At 35.7% G+C, this 20,447-nt stretch overlaps 2 protein-coding genes across 4 annotated transcripts in view; one reads left to right on the top strand and one right to left on the bottom strand.

Annotated features, from left to right (window-relative positions):
• The window catches only part of LOC117611482 (uncharacterized), an 89,322-nt gene that overhangs the window by 40,527 nt on the left and 28,348 nt on the right, over positions 1–20,447 (top strand). For all 3 annotated transcript variants that reach the window (XM_034339502.2, XM_034339456.2, XM_034339482.2), the window contains one exon: positions 14,195–14,479. In XM_034339502.2, coding sequence (XP_034195393.1) covers positions 14,195–14,479 — 285 coding nt within the window. The remainder of the gene's footprint in view (positions 1–14,194; positions 14,480–20,447) is intronic.
• On the bottom strand, positions 8,241–11,918 carry LOC117611371 (uncharacterized). The gene is made up of 5 exons (XM_034339322.2): positions 11,525–11,918; positions 9,996–11,039; positions 9,320–9,487; positions 8,866–9,195; positions 8,241–8,678 (listed from the first exon to the last, which is right to left on the bottom strand). Exons 1-5 carry the CDS (start codon positions 11,716–11,718, stop codon positions 8,360–8,362), a joined length of 2,055 nt encoding a protein of 684 aa, XP_034195213.1. The 5' UTR covers positions 11,719–11,918; the 3' UTR covers positions 8,241–8,359.

Here is a 20,447-nt window from a genome sequence, read left to right as displayed (position 1 = left end):
GATTGGTACGGCGGCAATAGGAATAGTCGTCTCAAAGTAAAAGTAAAGCTACGAGAATGGGATTGATTTTATTCAAGCAGAAGGAAGGATGATTTCGATGCTGGAAGCTTGCAATTTATTATCGTCCGGTTGGAAGACAGAATGGACATTGTTCGTTCCGTATCGCATGGTATTCGAGGAAAGGCCAGGCCGACGGTTTCAATGAAACTTTCGCGAACTCTCTGCTCCGTCGATTTGCGATGCGAGCAATAAACGAAAGGAGGTCACCACTGGGATCATTGTACAGAGAAAAGTTCAAGCTACGAAATATCTGCGAATAAGAATGAAAGCTCTGACCTAGGTAACTTTAGATAATTGCTGAACGAACCGAAGATAAGTTTCGATCTGTAGAAAGAATCGTGCAAAGAATTTACAGTATCATTTGCATCCTCCAAATGTTTCCTTTAATTTCTTTAGACATCGCCGAGAAACAAAAGGATGTTTTACGACAAAGTTCAATCAGAAAGTGTAATAATATTCTTCTGAAGACAAGCAGAGAGAGGACCATCTTAAAATTATTTTCCAACAAACTGTAACAACGCAATCTTCAAAATTTTGAAAAAATATAATCATGTAAATGTAGATCAAAAAATGGAAAAACATTCTGATTTTTCAAATCTTAAGCTGTGTCAACAGTAGCCAAGATTGATGTCGCGTGTGTTGAATGCAAAATTGGATGTAAATAGGTATAGAGGTATTTATGTAAAGGTATACACAAGGAAGGAATATGAAAAATGCTGAACATCGTGAAATTTGCAAGACAAATGACATTTGAAAAAAAATGAAAAATATGATGCTTGGAGATGAATCCTTTATTCTTGATTAAATCATTTGTCTTTTCTATCTCATTCGTTACACTGTAACAAAAACTGTGTGTAATATCTGAAAGCAGAACCGAAAATTTATCATATCACCTCTCTGCAACTGATTTGTAAGAAGTTCGATTGTTAGCCAAAGGAAAATGATAAAGTACGCTTCTTCCCAATTCTTCCGAAATTTTCTGACTTTCTTGAACGTGACGCGAGGAACATTTTCCTCTTAAGAAAAACGACATCCGCCTAAGCACCTGTGCCTGCTGGATGTTTCAAGAAACTTTGAGCTTCAGTATTCTCTTATTTTTCTTCAAGAAACAGCCATCTTTCTATCCAGTACATTACAGGAAGAAGATTATAACGTCAGCAGATGTTGAAATAAAATGATACAAAAATATAAAGAATCATCCCCAATGAAATCACTCGATTAATTAATTTGTTAAAAATTTCTCATCGAACCCATTCGACATTTCGTCGAGTTAATTATAATCAGTTTCGCGATACGGCAGGAATTTTATTTGTTTATTATTTCGAAAACAAAACCATCCATGGCAAATTCAGCAATACCAGCGTTCATATTTACATCTCGCTGGACGAACGATGGTCGGTGCTCTCCATTCAACTGTAGCCTCTTCTCTCTTTTTTAGGTTTTGTTTTATTTTCAAGTCGCTAACGAGCAGCAGCCAATTCGCGGCCCTATTTCTCGTCGATATTTCCAAATTGTCGATTACCTGCACGAAAGAGCATTTTCGATCGTATTTTATGTTTTTTTCGCATGGGCAAACATCGAGCCGGGGACCCGATCGAACGTGTTTCGCAAACAATCCCTCGGAACTCTGTGGCTATGAAATTGCACCGTGTATGTAAATATACAATATCTATCTCGCGACTGGATATCAAATTTCTTCGAGAAATCAAAACGAGCCTTCGTTATCGAACGATTTTATTATTATCGTTATTTTCTTACAATTAAAGATTATTAATAATCGGTTCCAAAATATAAATATTGATATGGATTACTTTTACGTTCGTTTATAAAGCGAGGTAGCAAGCTAAAAGGTTAAATTAAAAAATTTAGAATTAGCTATTTTTATTATTAATAATTAGGGTTTCAATATATCCGACAGGGGTCCATTTAAGCCTATAGATTTTTTCAAAATTCTGTGAAATCTTGGAGACCCAGTTTCTCATGATTTCTGACTGAAAAATCGGTCAATGACGAGCAGATGGAAGAAACGGACGTGTTATTAAGCTGGTTCCATTGCTCGCGAGCAAAGTTCCGGCTCGTGTTCCATTTTCTCGGACGTTTTCCAGCTACGCGACACGACGACCGCGACAATTGGTCTATCTTATGAAGCTTTCAAGGGAATTTCCAACGTGCCGTGAAGCTTCTCTTAAGTGCACCACGATTTCCCCGCTGTTCCAACTTCCATTATGGCTACGGCTTCTAAGCATCGCTATGCGAAAGAACCTTAAGGGTGCCCTCGTACTTTCCACTGTTCAAACATCTGTGCTGATAATGTAATCATAATTGCAATAAGATTGCTAGTCTGACTAGAGCGCGATCGAAATTAAAATGGTTCCATCGCGGAGTAAATTGCTCCTTCTTTGATCCTTAGGAATAATTAACCCTCGAATCGATTCCGTCAGAGCCGCTTAAACGATTATCGATTCGCTAGGCATTGATGTAATTACTTTTTATTCTAAATGCGCGGATTTCTGCTGATTGCTCGGCAGAAATATACTATGGAAACTTTAGGAAATTTCAGATTTTAAGACTTTAGGAAAATAGGAATTTAGAGAATTAGAGACTTAGAAACTTTGAAGCTTAGGAACTTAGGAATTTAGAAATATAGGAACTTGGGAACTTAGAAATATAGGAACTTTGGGATTTAGAAAGTTGGAAACATAGGAACATCGAATCTTAGGAATTTAGAAATTTAGGAACTTAGGAACTTAGGCACTTAGAAACTTAGGAACTTTGGAACTTAGAAACTCAGGAACTTAGAAATTTAGAAGCTTAGAAAGTTAGAAATTTGGAAATTTAGGAACTTCTGAATTTAGGACTTTAGAATTTAAGAATTTTCCAAGAGAATTTAACATATTTTTACACCATTTATAAAATATTCACCTCTACCAAATTATCTTACTTTGTAACAGATTAAAAGGTTTGTCAAAAAAGAGAAATTAGATCAGCTGTTGTCCAGGCATTCAGCGATCTTCCGGGTACCTATGTTCTATTTCAGAGTAATTGAAAACGCTTTTACCAGAAATCGTCGATAGGAAAAGAGGGTTTTCGTGGGGATCGAATCGTCGTAATTTCACTGTTCCGCAGCTGGGTTCAACCATGTACTAGAATCGTTTCCATTTAACGACCGCTCGTTTTAGGATTTCGAAGTGTCGCGGAACGACTGTAGCCCTCTTTCTCGTATTTATACGAAGTTCCACTCGGTTCTAACGAGATCGACAAGTCGTGGGAAAAAAAGGAACTGACTGAAAATCGTTCTCGACACGACTTCGTTGAGTTTGAAACGTCGCGCCCGCCCCTTTTCGGTCTCGAGTTAGATTTAATTGAGCCCTTTATCCCGAATGACAAACCCCTTCGAAGGATAATAAATTCACGATAGCTTCTTACTCTTTTTTGGCTCTTTCTTTAGTAATTTGTTACTGTACGTGTTACTTTTTTCCGAATGATTCTTAAATTTATAAAAACCAGTAGAAAATATAGCTTTTATGATATTTATTTAAAAAAACAAAAGTGGTTTGAAGAATACAGAAAAAAAATAACGATAATAATATTTATAACCAAAATTCAGATTTTGTGAGAAATAAATCAAATAAAAATTAATGATAATTGATCTCAAATCAGCAATAATTACATCAGCTAGGCAAAGTATCAAATATAACGAAACAAATTTTCCAAGGAAAGAATTAAAAATTCGGCAATCGCGTTCCGAGAATAAGCCCGTAGGAAAGCTTTGAGAGAGCGAGTCGCAAAGTCAACGGCAGCAGACGTTCTCGTGATTTTCTTATTGCCGGTAACAATTTCTTCGCCGACGTTGATCTAACAACGAGACGGTATCGCTACGGTACTGGGAGGTGGCTTTGTCGGGGCTCAAGCTATTTGCCCAGTCTCCTTGTGCCCTGAAAACGAGACGGTGGTAGACGAAGGGGGTGAGTTTGAAAGGAAGTCGAATTTCATTATAGAAGAGGGAGAGACATGTGTTTCCTATCTTTCGCGAGACCGCGGGACTAGAAGAGGAGGCCGAACAATAGGGTGAAATGACGGAGGAAGAGAGACGCGTGGAATAAAATGGCAGAAAAATGAAAGAAGAAGATTCGAGGGAAACAAGAGAATCGAAACAAAGTTTCGTGGATAAGAAATGCAGCGAGATTGCGTTCTACTGGAATTTTTCAGATTATTCATGCGAACAAGCATTTCTTCTTCGATCTAAAAACTTTACCGATAAACTGGCAAATATATATTGTTTCTTATTGATTATTGCATTTGCCCTGTTGTTTTTACGTAAAGGGGTGACGTTTTTAATTATTTTCCTTTAATTATTTTCCTTTGAAACGAGGGGAACAGCTATAATTTTACTGCTTACAAAGTTGAAAAAAGATACCATCGTTGTGAAATAAAACAAAAATATCGAGGAAAATGTATTTTAAAGTTAGAAACGTAATCCAACGTATTTGGAGGTAGGTAATTGTAACCTGTCCCGAAAAATTAGTGGAAAATATGTCGAAACGTTGTCGAGACATACTGGACACAGGAGAAAATTTTATTAATCACCATTATGCAAGTGCATTGTAATGTTTTACATGTACTTTTTATCCATGTATAACATTTTATAGGAGAGATAAATTTTCATGAAAATATGATGGGTACTCTTTTACGAGATAAATTATACATTCAAGCAGACCTGTTCTTTTTTTTTTAAATAAGGATATAATAAACATTTGGTGATCTTTTAAAATTTTCAAAATGACATTCAAAAAGTCATCATTTTGCTGGTTAATATGATCCAAAGCATCCTATATCAAATCGAAGAAGTCAGAATCACAGAAAATTTCAGTACAATTCACCTACATCCTCTACAAAACAAATTATTAAAAAGGATAGTTTCTTAAAAATAGCAAAATTTTTATCTCTATCATAAGTTTCGTATTTGGCCCTGACATACATGTTTGCCCTTGCTCCTCTTATTAGAAAGAAGGAACAAAAGCTAAGAAAAAGAAACTCTTTATATAAAAGGGGATGAAAACGTTTCCGTAGGATCGGAGTCTGAAAAACAATGGACGAAGACGAAGATGGAAAGAAAGCTGTTACTGCTTTCCTCCCTTTTTTCCTGACGAAAAAGAATAGGAATCTGTAGAGAAACGAAGATCGGAAGTTTGCCAAGGGCGTTCGACGATTAACTGAAAGAATGATCTAGCCTGGGGAACGGAATTTTTGGCAGAATACGTATTAGCAACGATTAGATCTCGATGGGAGGTTCTTGCTTTGTTTTTCGGATGCGTAAAAGGGACCTTTCGTCTCGTATTTATTTGGCATCCTTTTTTCCCGGGGAAGATGGAAAATGGAGAAACTGTCAGGCAATTTCAGATCGGAAAGCTGCCAACAGAGCTTACGACTTGCGAAGACATCGTTCATGGTTGGTCAACAGGCAAAGAATTTTTCGCTGTCGTCGTGTATTTTCTTTTACCATGTTCAGAGAAAAATAATTGTATTCTTTCTTTCATCGAGGAAGAAGATTCGTTTGTTTTTAAATTAATTGCCTTCAAAATAATTAAAATTCCAATGAAAATTTGTTGGATTGACTATACTAAATTAAATTCAGGATAATTAATGAATTAGAAAAGTGTTTGTATAATTCTCAGAATAATTTGAACAAAGCAAAGATTAATTTATACAATACTAATCAAGCCCAAGTAAAATCCTTTACAATTCCACTTTCAATTCACCCTTTGTTCACTATCCTTCTTTCTTATTAATTTCCTGGGGAAAGCAGTAAGAATCGCACAAAAGGGTTCAAGTTCCTGCTAGCTTGTGCCCGAAGGTGCATTCGCAAAATGGACTTCCGTAGAGGATCCTGGAAAGCGCAAAGTGCAAGACAATTGTCTTTATTATCAAGGAAACCTGATTCTCTTCTTGCAAACCAGTAAGTGCTTCTGATCGCAAAGGGGGAGAAAAAAGGAAAAGTTAAGGGGGACGAAGAAGAAGGAAAGGTACGGGTACATACGCATGAATGGAGGAAAGACCGTTCTTATTTCCGGCGCGGTTCATTGTGCATTGTATGTAAAATGGAAATGGAGCTGACGGTAATTTGCCTTTGAATGAGAGTCCCCTTTTTACCTCCTTATCCTTCCCGCCTTTTTCATCCCTTACATCCCACCTTCCGGATTTTTTGGCCTTTACCAGGGGTACAGGGGTAAGAAAAGCAGCCTGGAATAGCGTTCGCGGTCACGAAATCGTTATTTTCTCGGTAAGACTTCACTTTAGTTATTGTAATTAAATTTCTTGAATAGGTATAGTAAAAAGGAAAATTAAACACGTGTACGTGGAATTTTATACTATGTCAAAATTGAAGAAATATTGAATACTTAGATATTTAATACAGAATACCATTAATTTAGAATTTTCGAATTTTAGGATTTCCATATTCAGAATCTCAAATTTCAGAAATTGTGAAATTCTAAAATTTTGATCGAGTTCTAAAATTTTAGAATTCTGAAATTCCAAAATTTAAAAAATGTACAATTCTAGGATCTCAAAAATATAGGATTCCAAAATTTTAGAAATCCACAATCTTAGGATCTCAGAAATTTAGTATACCAAAATTTTAATAACTCTCCCATCTAATTATTTCGCTTCTAAGCTAACATTACACCAGAGCAAAAGCATATAAATAGAAAACAAGTTGTCAAGCTGATCTTTAAATGATCCTTATTTCTTTCTACTACGCTTTCGAGCATTCAGTCGTTTGCTTTGGCGTGCCTCGTTTAAATTCTGCGCTAATTAAACTCGAGTCTCGTTAGTTTCACGAATGGTTGGCATAGCTGGACTGTAGAATCGGGACTAGTTTCTAATGGGTGGACATTAATGGAACGATCGTTGCATTAAATCCAACGTTACATCTCCGATCGCGTGTCGACGTTGAGGAGGCGACCTTTTTCGTTGGATGCTGTAATTCAGACTGGTTTAATTTATGCAGATGAACCTGGGACACTCGATAACGTCGAGCGGTGAATATGAAACGGGATTTATGGAGAAACTAATTGAATGATAGGATTTAATTGATTTAGAACGGTATATTGTTTAAATACAGTGAAATATGTTTAACCATAACTCTTCAAACACGTCTGATCGATCAGCAACCATAGAAATATTACCTTGGCAATTAATTGTGTTACAATTATGAATTTCATTAAAGTATAAAATAGATATTTGCATACTTTATATAATTATAAAATAAAATATTGATAAATGACAGATTAAAATTATTTTAATGTAAGGATATAGAAATAAAAATTTAAAATATTTTTCATGGATCTAAAATATTTAATTCAATTTTTGTTTAAATATGCGATTTAACAAATAGAAAAATTTGAAGTGAAAGAAATTAGTTTGCCAAGTTCAAAATTGGAATTTAAAACCTTTGTGATTTTTAATTATTAATTCAATTTTCTAGTGAAAGTTGTAGATTTATTGTTTGACACTCTTTTTATTTGAAATGAGAAAGTATGCTTCGAGGAGATTAGCGGAATTTTTGTCAAACAAATTGTTCAAATACAATTTAAACGCGGTATACATAATAGACACCACTTATTTGAAAACGAGCTTTCGAACGATTTCACTTTAAAAGAAGAAACAAAAATTTTACGAATAAACAGAGGCAACAGCTAGTGTAAACTCTTAAAAGTAGTATACCTTGGTCACCGTACGTGACGAGTGGCTTAAGTAATTGTAAACAGAGGATAAGCATTATGCGAGAGGCAGGTTTCATGTATCATACTAGATAACCACTTAACAAATGTCCAAGATAAATTTATTGAAATATAACAATATAATATCATTGAATATTTTAATAGTCAAATATAAAAATAACATTGTTATAATTCCGCAAGCAAAATATTGCGAAATTGTTAAGTTTCTACACTGAGTATTTTTAGTTAAATTATACTATTAAATAAATAACTTTTAATAATATGCAATGAAAATCAAAAAAATTCTAAAAAAAAAAAACAATTACTGGTCGAAACGTTACAAAAATAAATGAATTTTATTTTTTCCAAAATTCAATATAAAACTTCAATTGATTGAATAACAAAAAAAAATGAAATTTCCACTTGTATTAAATAGACAATTTTCAGCGTTTATTATTTGATTTAATGGAAAAATATTTTTACATTATTTTTTTTCATTAAATAAATTTTACAATGTAGTAGTTTTACTAGAAAGAATGCAATATTCAATAGAAATGTTGTATTCTCAGTTAATTTGTTTATTTGACTTTGTTAGGTATTAGGTATTTCCATCGAAATCTTTCTGGAGCAGGTATATAGCTAGGACTGCGACTTCCTTTACCTTTTTCGTATATAAGATTATCAGAAGCTTTTCTGTAAATGAATCTCGAGAAATCCTTATTCGCATAAACGATCGTCGAGTAATATGGTTCGCGGTCCGTTAAACGATGCAGTTGTTGCAACTGCAACGAGACACGTCTCTTTCGAAGAGGACAACTCCTCACTGCGCGAACCATGTATGCACCTTCTGTCTGCGTACATTTACTCTTCAGTTCCTCTTTAGGTGCCCCAAAAATTCTAAAATGACAGGAATTTTCAAATGAAAAATTCGTCTGATTAGAAAATTCTTATTAACTCTCGAACGGCGCGGCGGACCATGGAGAGAGCCCCTACGCTGTTCAAGGGTTAATAGCCTCTTATTGCAAATTTTCACGGTTAAAAATGATCTACTGTGAAATAAGCATATTTCTGACAACATATTTACGTTTCAAATTCTATCGATTGTTCGTTTTCGTTTTCGGTGCTCTTCAAACAAGGAACATGGATTTTCCTCATTAACATAATACTCGAATTGGTTTTGCACATCGCGTCCGTAGAATTCTCAGAAACATTTGCGCAATCGGTGACCACAGAAACATCGTTCTTCGAATGATTTTCACCTTGATTTATTGACTCTTCTGCTTTAGTCATACCTTCATTCATTTCGACTTTAACCGACTCGCTCGATTCGTTATCACTGTTTCTACGGAGACTTTCTTCCAGTTCCAATAAATCTCGGAAAAACGTGCGGCCTTTGAGGCTGAACAGACCTGTTCTAAAACAATTGTGTGTGTTTACTTAAGGCAAACTTGATAAATATTACTAAATAAACTTTTCGAATTTTAAAACGTCCAGGATATTGTTGACTTTTTGTGAAATCTAAGGATCATACACGGTACCTGCTTTTGGAGTTTTGTTTCTTTCTAGGTATCACGGTTTCTGTATCCGAATGAGCCCTTTTAAGTACAATTTCCTCTTTCTTACGATGCTTTTTCAATTCGACGATAATCATGCGTCGAACAAGAGCATTCAAGTCTTCTTCCTCCTTACCGTGATCAGTGACCGGCCTATAGCAAATTTGGACTTTCATTATAAAAACTGTTTGCCGTATAATGATACGTATGACAAGTGAAAGTGTGGACTTTTTAGAAATTTAATAGCAGTCGTCAGTGACATCTCAACGTTTCGTTCTCCTTTTTCTTTCGAAGAAATCACACACATTGCAAACTTGTGATTTGGTCAAACGGACTGACAATGAGTAGAAAGCGTTAAATGATATATGCAAAGTAAGTGATTGTACGATGTATGTGATCATTCCGAATCATAAGCAATTCAATCATGTTTGATCTAATTTGTATTTCTTTAATTTGAATAGGTGAATTTAATTTTCAATTTAATTATAATATTATAATATTAAAATTTAAAAAATTGCAAGCTTTAATCAAAGCAATTCTTAATGGATCGAATAATCCTCTATTATGGTTGTTTACAAACCTCTCCACTTTTCCCTAATTTATACAAGAAAGTTTGGCAAAATCTCAACTCATATTTGATTGATCCTGCTAATTAACTTACGACAAATCAGAGAAACCCGCAGATTCAGAATCGCGACAATTTTTCAGCGAATTCGTATCTGGAGGTGATCCAAACTCTTCACCCTTTTCTTTCTTTTCGACTGGAAATTGCGTGGCCCCTTTACTCGAATGCATTACAGATTCATTTTCCAGCAAGTTCACCTCTTTTTCTGGAACAACTCCAGACTGTTCGCCAGGATAATCGTCCTCCGTTCTCGAGCATATTTTATCACTTTCCTCTGCGAACGTTAAATGTTCCTCGAGCTTATCAGCCAACATTTCTGAGCGACTTTCGTCATCGAACAAATACGTATCAGAATTCTCTTTCGTTTCTTCATTTTCTTCCATCTCTTTGCTTTCTGGTCCGAATACCTCGCTGTCCCGTAGAATCGATGCTAGAAACATTTCTGCCAAAGAACGAATAAGTAGACTTTCAGCATTTTCATTGATTTTCATGTTCGACCTTGCTGAATTATCATCCACATTATATCTGGCAGCTTTTGAGCATGATCCAAATTTATGAGAAGGTAGATCGTTGTCGTTCCCTGTTACATCTTCGTTTTTACGCTCGTACACGTTCTCCGCGTATTTTTCACGCTGCTTTCCTGCAACATCGGAGCTGTTTTCTTCCGAGGTCACATCGTTATTAAATTTTTCTTGTGATTGATCGATATCTTTGTAGAGAAACCTGGTTAAGTACTCGTGGAACGATATTTTGTTCGTCGGGCTTGTTTTCTCGTTGATTGATGATTGTTTATTCGGTGTTTCCTCGTTAAGGACGTTGTAATTTGATTGATTATTCATCGTGACGTTGATTCTGTTGTTCGATGATTTATTTAGCAAATTTCTTAGCCTTTCTACGCTCTCTACTTGGGCAGAAACATGACAATATTTCTGAATATTTTTATAAACATTTATCAAGATCGTCAGTAGTAATTTTTCTATATATTTCAGTACAATTTTCAGTACTTTCTCGGGTAGGCGTATAATAATTTTGAAATTGGAGTTAGATCGTTCTTCTCTACCGAATTGGGATTCTTGTGCACTGAAAATAAATGAAATTTCAAATTTTTTATATTACGATATGATACATTTCATCTGATAAAATAAAAATTAAATAAATCGCAAGAATGATTATAATTAGATTGGAAAAATTTCTTTCTTCAAAAATAACCCTTTCGCGGTTGTATCATAATTACACGATTCGAAATGATTTTTAATCCGTCGTCACCGGTTCGACGTAAAAAGCTACGTTCCTAGGCTTCGAAATTCATCGATTTTTTACGATCGTTCGATGTCCAAGTGGCACGATTTAATTACTTTTTATCGTGACGACGAAAGTAACGAATTCTAGTCGGAGGAAAATTCATCAGAGCCGGAGTTTCGTGCAATCGAAGCGATACAATCAATTAAATTCAATTACGAGTTAGCCACGCGTGCGAACGAGCTTACGGGACAAAATCGGCGCAATTACACTCGTTCTCGAGCGGATTGCGAGGGAAAAATTGATTTCACTCAGACTGTGAATACCAGGGTAGGTTTCTCGCGTTTGCTTGATCCTTGCTGGATCTTTTCGAGCTGGAATTTGTCGTCTCGAGGATCGATCGTCTTCTCGGAACGTTCGATGGGGCGTGGAGAAGCTTCCACCCCACGCTGCAGAATAGACAGCCCCAGATTATAAAGAAAATTAACTCGTCCGGTATCCAGGTCTTTAGGATTTGCATAGTAACCGAGTTATGGGAGCGATACGACGATCATTACGTGAATTTTTCCATTGTACCCATAGGGAACACTTCAACGATACATTCTTACTAATTTAAGATTTTAACAAGAAACTTTTTGTTAGACGTTTCTTGAGAATTTAGGTTATCCAGAGATATGAATTTCGGTGAATATGTAGTTCATTGATTCGATGATGTTTTGCTTTTCATGCGAACTTAGCTATGCAGGTCAGCCTTTAATAATTCTCTGAATTAATATTTTCAAAATTATCATTCGTTAAATTTTTAACCGACTTCGAAAAAGGAGGAGATTACAAAATTCGATCAGTATTTTTTTTTCTTTTCTTTTTTTTCTTTAATTATTAACGCTTCGAAGTATTAGAATGCATTGCCTAGTATATTACTAGACAAGAGGAAAATAAATGAATCGCTGGATAAACAAATCATCGTATCTCTTCCGTGCACAATGATTCGCGATAAACAAGAGACCGACAGCATCAGGCAAGTGTCGTTTTTCAGCGTTTCGGTTCAAAGCGTTATCGAGTAGCTCCAGTGCATCCTTTAATCTACACGCATCGCGTATTCGTGACGTTGACGATTCGAGGACACCCTTCAACGTCAAACGCATACCTGCCTAGCCAGAACTCTCTACTGGAGTGTCCTGTCAGCTCGAGGAACTCCGTTGCATTTCATTTACCTGTTACCAGCAAACCCAGTTACACTTGGCCCGCACCACTTCATCCTACTGACGCTTTTAACTCTTTGTCTTATAACACCCGAGCCATGCTTCATGGTTTTTTGTACCGAACACCAGAAACACGCGTCAACGACAGGATAACAAAGTGTATCAGGTGTGACTGGTGAAAAAACGACTGGATTTTTGAAACTTAAAAAGTTGAAGAGTCAGATGGAAAAATAGGAGTAACTGAACATGATAGAAATGGTAAATGCCATGGGGTTTCCTAGAATGACATGGAGATTGATTCTTCATAATTTTACAAAGTTATTATTTTGGGACTGTTTCAAAGATTACGAGACTCTATTTGTTAATTAGCTATCGAATGCTATTTGTAGTTCCACTATTTATCTGGTGTTTTGAAGAAAAAAGCGATGTATCCATTGTAAAGTTTCCAGTGAAATTCAGCGATACGGCTAGCGAAACACCGTTTTTTGCCAGATCTAAATCCATCTGACTTCTTTCCTTTTTCCTGAAGCCGAGTCTGCTCTCAAGGGAAGCCACTTCATGTCAGTTACCGAAGTTACGAAAAGAGCGACGTAACTTTTGTGGAAACTGACAGGAAATAACTTTCTTTGATCAGTGGAAGAGTAAAAAGTGGTTTGAAGCATACTGATAAGGAACCGAATTAAAATATAGATTCCTTCATCAAAATTAATTAACATTAAAATTAACATCTTTGTATTCATTAGTCATGATGTGTGACTAATGAATAAAAAAATAAAGAAATGATGATAAAGAGATCTTGAAGAGAAGATAAGCTAATGAAGGTGTAGATTAATCTTCACTGTAGATTAACCTTCAGATGACGGACCATGGAGAGACTCTCAGATTCCGTCGTTCAAGGCTTAGCTATATCATGAAAATTATTTATAAAAATATTATAAAAATACAAACTGTGAATTGAACTGAACCTAAGCTATGGACTACGCTACATCACCATGAACTTACGATAAAATATTGTCTGATGGCTTTGGATGATGGTTAATCCATATTGGATCAATGTCGGTCAACGCTGGTTAACCGAAGCGTAAAAGGAAGAAGAGAATCTCGAAGGAACACCAAACAGATCTGCGATCGATCTTCGTGCAGCTGCAAAGCTTCTCGAGAGCTTTCAAGAGTTTACTTAACGTCCTTCTACCCTAACAAGAAAATGGTCGCTGCCTGCGTAACCTCGCAAGCTTCTTACGTCAAAGCTTACATAAGCTTCATCGTTTCAACCGAGAGGAAGACGTATTATTGTTCCCAGCGAAACGATACGTCGAAACGACGAGCGTATAGCTGATATCCGAAAACACGTGGAACTGGTACACTTGAAGATGAAGTAAATCTCGTGCTCAACAGGACTGCGTGAAAAGGAAAACGAGACCACTCAGCGGGATGAATAAATGCATCCAAGAGATTAGAAGAACGAAATATTCATCTGTATTCCTCTACATTAAAAATGTACAAACACAAAATTAAATTATTTTTCGATGATTGGGACGAATAACTGACTCTGTCCATATTTAAAAAAAAATATTTTTCAGCGACGAGATTCTCCTCGAATGCCAGAAATGAATGAAGAAGAAAATAGAAATGAGGAGAATATAAAGACACATGGATACTAAAGATACGTATTTTTTGGGGATCGAAAGTGGTCGCGCGCGAAAGATGAGAAATACCGATACGAAACACGGGTAAAGAGAAAGAAATAGAAAAAAAATATTGGATTACCAGAGCAACATCATTTCTGTCTTCCAGGCGGGGCCGAGACAGACGCGGTTCAAGCGATCCTGGCCAGATACCTTCAGAGACGTCTTCAGGGCTCTCAGCTGTCGACGCCGCCGCCGCCAGCTGTCTTCTTCAGCAGCAATAATCAGGCCAGAGTCAGACAAGCACCCCAGAGGACAACCGGTAATGCATTGCCGAGGAATGACAGCGAAAAAGAGAATAGGGAACCCGTGGAGGATTATGAGGATTATGAGGACGACCTTGAAGGATTCGAGGACAGCGAGAGGAGCAGGACCAGATTCGATCTGTTCGCTGGTAAATCCTTGAGATTCCTTCAATATACGTCTTCGGGAATTATTTTAAACCGTGTTCTTCGCAAGTAACAAATTAACGTTAAATTGATAATAATTCACAGAAGACTAAATTGCTCGATGCTTTTGCAATCTAAATTCTGTTCGGTTCAATTATAATCCTTTCGAATATTAAGAAACTATGAAACAAAATATTTCATTGAAACATGATTGAAAATATTTCATTGCAGTGCAATGATGCAACCATAATTAACTGATTCTACGATTCACGGGTTTCACTAGAAAATAATCTCCACTAATGGTTGAACATTTCGGTTTACCACTTTTCACTGGCTCGACGCAGCTCGTTAAATACCCTCACCATAGTCAACCCTGTGTATTCTATCAGTCCTCTACGTGCTTCAATTCGTTAACGTTACAAATTTCATTCACTGAAATAATTAAAAAATGAAGGTAGAAAGAAACTTCTGAACATCGTTAAAATTCATTAAACAATTCTAAATTAAATTAATCGAAAAAAAAAAAAAATTTATCTCATTAGATAGGATAATTAACTCTTAATTATTTTTTTAATAATGATCTTCAAAGGGTTGGGTTCAAATGATCGTCGCATAGTTCGTGATGAATTTCGCGGTTGATTCGCGAGGGGGAAACGAGACGGTCGTTGTCCATCCCTCGAAATTACCCACCTGTAATGTGATAACAAGGGTGTATGGGAGCGTGCATTGACGTCACGACGAAGCACGCTCCTGTTCTGAAGCGTTTCGTGTTGAATCGTTCGACAGTGGAACACGAGCGACGTGACGGCTGCACGTTTGACCCACCGTGTCGTTTCGACTCTGGAATCCGTTGGTCCATCACAAATGCCCTCGGTTTACCGTTCGCCCTTGCATTTCTCCGTCGAGAAAGACGGATTTTCATCGAGCCCGGCATAATCGGTCCTCGGATTCCGCGTTTCCCGCATTGTCGCGGCTTCGAATAAAGGTTCGAATAAAAATAAGAAATATTCGAAAATTTTCTCACAACGTCAGGGTAGATTCATTTATTTTGCTTATTCTTCTGAATCGTTCATACAAAATATTGAAAAGATATTTCATGGAGTTAAAACGCTCAAGCGATAAATCATCAGTCGCATTCAGAATCCTTTGAAATTCAAATATTCTGTAAACGAGTTCAGAAAAGTGTTTACACGCTTCAGTTTTTCACTTAAAATTCAGAAAAAAGACGTGTGGTTTTGGAGATATTAATTTTTAAAACAGATATTTGAAATGCAAATATTAAATGAATGTGAGTGGCAAATTTAAAAAGGAGTTTATTCATCCCAAATTTCATCACGTAATAAAATATATAAAATATTATTGAATTCTTCTGAATGTGCGTAATGTTTCATATTCTTATTTAAATTTTATTTTCATAGCAAGGAATAATAGCAATATCAATAATAATAAAATACATATTGATGGCAAAGTTAATCAACTGCATCTTTAATTTGCATTTCAGTCTCCATGAAATAAATTGCAGTATTTGTGGATGACACACATGATACTTTTCATTTATATATTTGTTTATAAATTGATGTACAATATTCACAAGAACGATGTTAGAAATTCATACAATTGTTCGAAACATTGTTTCTCTCTCAGCAAGAAAAATGCGATCTCATAGTCGGTGGTTGTCTCGGTTTGCATTTCATTTTCATAACAATCCTCCGAAATTTGCGAGGAGGAAATTTGCCACGCTTCATCGTGAAAGAACGAGAGTCGGAACAATTTCCTTTGTCTTCCGAATTTCAAACTCTCAAGAATTTCCACGCTGACTGCGCAAAAATTCACTGGAAAATGTAATTCTCATCTTTAACTTCGTATTATGCGAAGCTTATCTGAAAGAATGGAAAATTTTTTCAAGTACTGAACAATCTCGATGGGCGTAAAATTCTTGGAACTACTTTATCGCTTAATAAATTATTGCGGCTAATGAATCTCAGGGAAATTACAGGAAATTGTATTAACAGTTTTCAAGCAAGATTTCCACGTGTTTTTCCTGGAGAGTAGCTGCAGAGAGACGAAGTAATCGCGACAGGTTCCACACGGTGAAAGCGAATGCTTCTTGCATTTTTGAGCAGCCGAGGATTGAGCTCTCGGTGTTTGTTTTTTGAGAGATGGTGATTTCTCTCGCGAAGAGGAGCTCGTGAATATTATAGTTTGCGCGTGATAAATTTAGACACGCTACTGAAACGACTGACGTGATTCGTAGGAGACACGAGCTAAATTTATTATTTCCTTTTTACTATAACGTCTTCTACTATTTTTATCTTGGAAAAGAAAATCAAATTAATAATAACAAATAAAAGAATTAGTAAATACTGATTTAAGTAGACAGGATTGCATTAGTTTAAAGTCGTTCCCAACAATACGCTGGAACGAAATTAGGATAGCAACCTCTGAAATCTATTCAGAAGTAAAAATACAAAGGAAGAACATACGACGGAGCCGAGTTTCCCTAAACAAACACGAAGTAGCTTGCGTAACAGAATTTCCATAGTTTAGTTACACTTCCCCGAGAGAAAGCGCGGAAGTACGCGAAAAAGCCTGAAGTTGCACTCTGAAAATATTAAAGTAACATACGTGAGTGTAAACCGAGGAGAAAATAAATTTTCAACGCGAAAAATGAATTTTCGTTTACGTTCAAACAACCGGCGAAGAAGTTTATATTTTTTAATTGAAATCTCTTTTCCTTCCCTTCGAAGTTAATGCACCCTTTTAAACTGTTATATATGTACGAGATGCTTCTTCATATTTTACTGAGAACTGTATATACGGAAAGAGTTTTTCTACTTTCGCCAAAGTTTTCTGTTTAACCAAAGACTCGGGTCTACAGCGTGAAACTTTGCATAATCATCGCGGAGTACTTGAAAGTGCAGTCTAGAAGGTAAAATTTAAAAATCCAAGGGAAACTTTGAAGAAAGGTAATCTAAATTTCCTCTAAATTTAATCTTTCCTCTCGAAAAATGAATTCTGGTTAAATGAAAAGGGAAATTCTTTTTTCCCATAGGATCGTAAAGAGAAGTTAAGATTCATACGAACTTAAGAAAGTATCCCAACTTTTATTTGATGTTATTAATAATAAGTTCAGGTAGTAATAAGAAGAATATCTTGAAAATTTTATAAGTAACATATTTTTTCTCTTTTATTTTTAGTATTTCTAATATCTGTTTGATGTTATTAATATTAAAAGCAATTATTTTATATAAGTCGATTCAAAGTCGAAAAAAGTTAGAAAATTTTTAGTTAATTTAATATTTCACATCTGAATATACTTTATTCATGATGATTGACAATCTTATTTATGAGGTGACCTAACAGATATCTTCATTCGCTTTGCCATTTCACAACTAAGAAATTAATCATCTTTCTATACAACTTTCTCAGTAATAGACTAAAAGTGAAGTTCCACTAACGAGGAACGTGTACAAAGAGAATTCGAATGCAGCTCGCAGAAATCACTGCAAAGTAACGGTGGCGAATGTGTTTTAGCTAGAATTATCACGCAAAAGTGTGTAGAGCATCACGTTTCTAACTGCAATGTCTCTAACAAAGGGCAGACAACAGTCAAATTATGTTACTCTGGTAGTGGTACACGGCTCGTTCGTGCAAGAAGTGTAATTAAGAGCGAATCTGGCTCTCGTGTTCCACGTTTTGCTGTCTGACGCTTGTAAAATCCTAGTCAAGTACTATAGGTAAATACTGGTAGCTCTAAATCGCGCTTTTGCTCGAGGAAAATCAAACGACACGAACGAGAGACAATGTAGCAATTATTGTAACGAAAAAGAAAATTATCCTCTCTTTTATCATTAATGATAGACCAAAATAATGAAGAATTAATTGTCAAAAATAATTATTTTGCAATTGGACCGGTGTCGTGCCGATTGCTTTGCATAATATAAAATAAATCAAAAAATAGTTCATTTATTTTCATATCAGCTTAATTATTTAGAAGGTTCAAAATCGCAACGTTTACCAAATAAACTGGTCTCTGAAACAACACAGATTTTCAAACACAATTTTCTTTTTTTTTGTTTTGCGTACTCAACACTCATTGCTGGTAAGTCGCGACATCGTAGAGAAAAAGGTAACTTTCTCGTTAATATTAGAAAGTGTGGTAATTTTAATAACGAGGCCTCGACGTGTCGGGTCGCGAGCCCTTTGTTCGGAGCCGTGCTAATTTCAACGGCAAAACTGTGTAACCCTAATTAAACCGGCACCGTTTAAATTCCGCGATTGCGGCGACACTCGGCCGCGTTCACAATGCATCGTTGCCAGTGAAACGGCTTAATTAGCGTTTTACAGCCATGGGCAAACGGAAACTTCAATTCCCACGAAATCGTGTAAACTGATTAAAAGTTTGAAATAGCTTCGGCCGGATGTCGAGCAGGACCAACCCTTCGGGACGTTCGTCAACTGGCAATGAGTAATGGAATTATTTAGTCGCTCCTTCGATCAGACTTAATCGCAAACGTAATTTAAGTTTCGTGAAAACTTAATCAGGATTATCGTCGCTCTATTTGTAAGGAAATATCCTTATCTGAATGTTCATTTTTAACGCGGTTTCTGTGAATTCATTTCATGACAATTATAAGCCTAATCGTGTTCAAGTATGTTTATAATGAGAATTTCTTTTTATAATGGAGAAATTTTAATTATTTTTCATGTGAAAAAACTGCAGTTATAAAACTATCTCCAAATAGTTGTATTTATTAGTTATTCGACGCAAACTGTATTACGACATACGATTACTACGTCAAGTCAAACAGAAATTTCAGAACGCTAGTTCGCGAGATGAAAATGCATCCTCTGGTTTCCTATTAGAGTTACGTTTACTGAATTAAACTTTAGACAAACATTTACCAGAGCGGTCGTTCCCTTTCCGGTTGCCCATAAACGTGGTAACGTAATAGAAAACGAGCTTTAATTCGTTACATCGTTTGCGAGTATTAAATAAAGTTCCACTCCATTTCCTACCATAAAAATTTGAAATAATAATTAAAACACTAGAAAGAAAATTTAATTGCGAAACTAGTGATTCTTAAATTTGGTCTTCTTTCAAAATAGTAATTAAATTTTAAATTAAAGTTCAAACATTTATTTATTAATGAGTTAATATTTGATTTCATTATAAAATATTATTATGCACATTAAAGGGATTCTTCACACGGAAATCCCATTATTCTTTAATTTGAATTCTTAATTACATCACGAATGATATTTCAATTTTTCGTCTTTCTAACATGTTCTATCAATCTTCTAATTGAATCGTCGATGAAATTAACGGAACGTTGCACATCCTAAATATTCTCAACAAAATTATCAATTGAATTGTCTGGTGAACGGAGCTGGAATAACAGAAAATGGCTATTGTCGGGTGCGGGGCGAATATGAATGAGCATCGGTGCGCATTATGCCCGTGGATGGACAATTATTAATTCCTGTCAAGTGTCGAGGAAACGACGAAACGATATAGTGGAGCAGGCAGCTGACAGGCGATGAGCAGATATCGGGCTCTATTCGCAATTTCATCACTATTTTGCACGATCAAGCCGGTTGCTAGCGTATGCGTTCCGCGTGTATGGCTAAACGTAATTCAACCAACTGGTGAAATTGCATCGCAGCTTCGTAAATGGGCGTCACACGGTAATTCGTGAATATATCTTCGCTGAAAATGTTAGCTTGAATCGTTTCGAAGGATACTATAGATCATTAGAAATACTATGAAGAATATATTAACAAACTTTCTTTTACAATTAGCTTAGATTTTTATATTGCATAAATTATATTCTGAGATAAAAATATCATTAAATGGCAATTTTGGTGCATCAATTTAAAGCTCAGAATTGAATGAAAATGGCTGCATAAACATTTTATTAACATTTTTAATATTGATCTGTTTTTAATTTCTAGTTTAAAAAAAATGCCAGG

Source organism: Osmia lignaria, chromosome 9 (genome assembly GCF_051020975.1).
Source record: "Osmia lignaria lignaria isolate PbOS001 chromosome 9, iyOsmLign1, whole genome shotgun sequence".
Lineage (NCBI taxonomy): Eukaryota > Metazoa > Arthropoda > Insecta > Hymenoptera > Megachilidae > Osmia > Osmia lignaria.
This window is presented reverse-complemented; position numbering and strand designations above follow the sequence as displayed.

Coding starts and splice junctions, on each gene's coding strand:
- LOC117611371 (XM_034339322.2), bottom strand. CDS start 11,718: ATGCAAATCCTAAAGACCTGGATACCGGACGAGTTAATTTTCTTTATA. Junction 11,040..11,524: donor AACGCGAGAAACCTACCCTG/GTATTCACAGTC, acceptor ATTTATTTTCAG/TGCACAAGAATCCCAATTCG. Junction 9,196..9,319: donor AAACAAAACTCCAAAAGCAG/GTACCGTGTATG, acceptor CAATTGTTTTAG/AACAGGTCTGTTCAGCCTCA.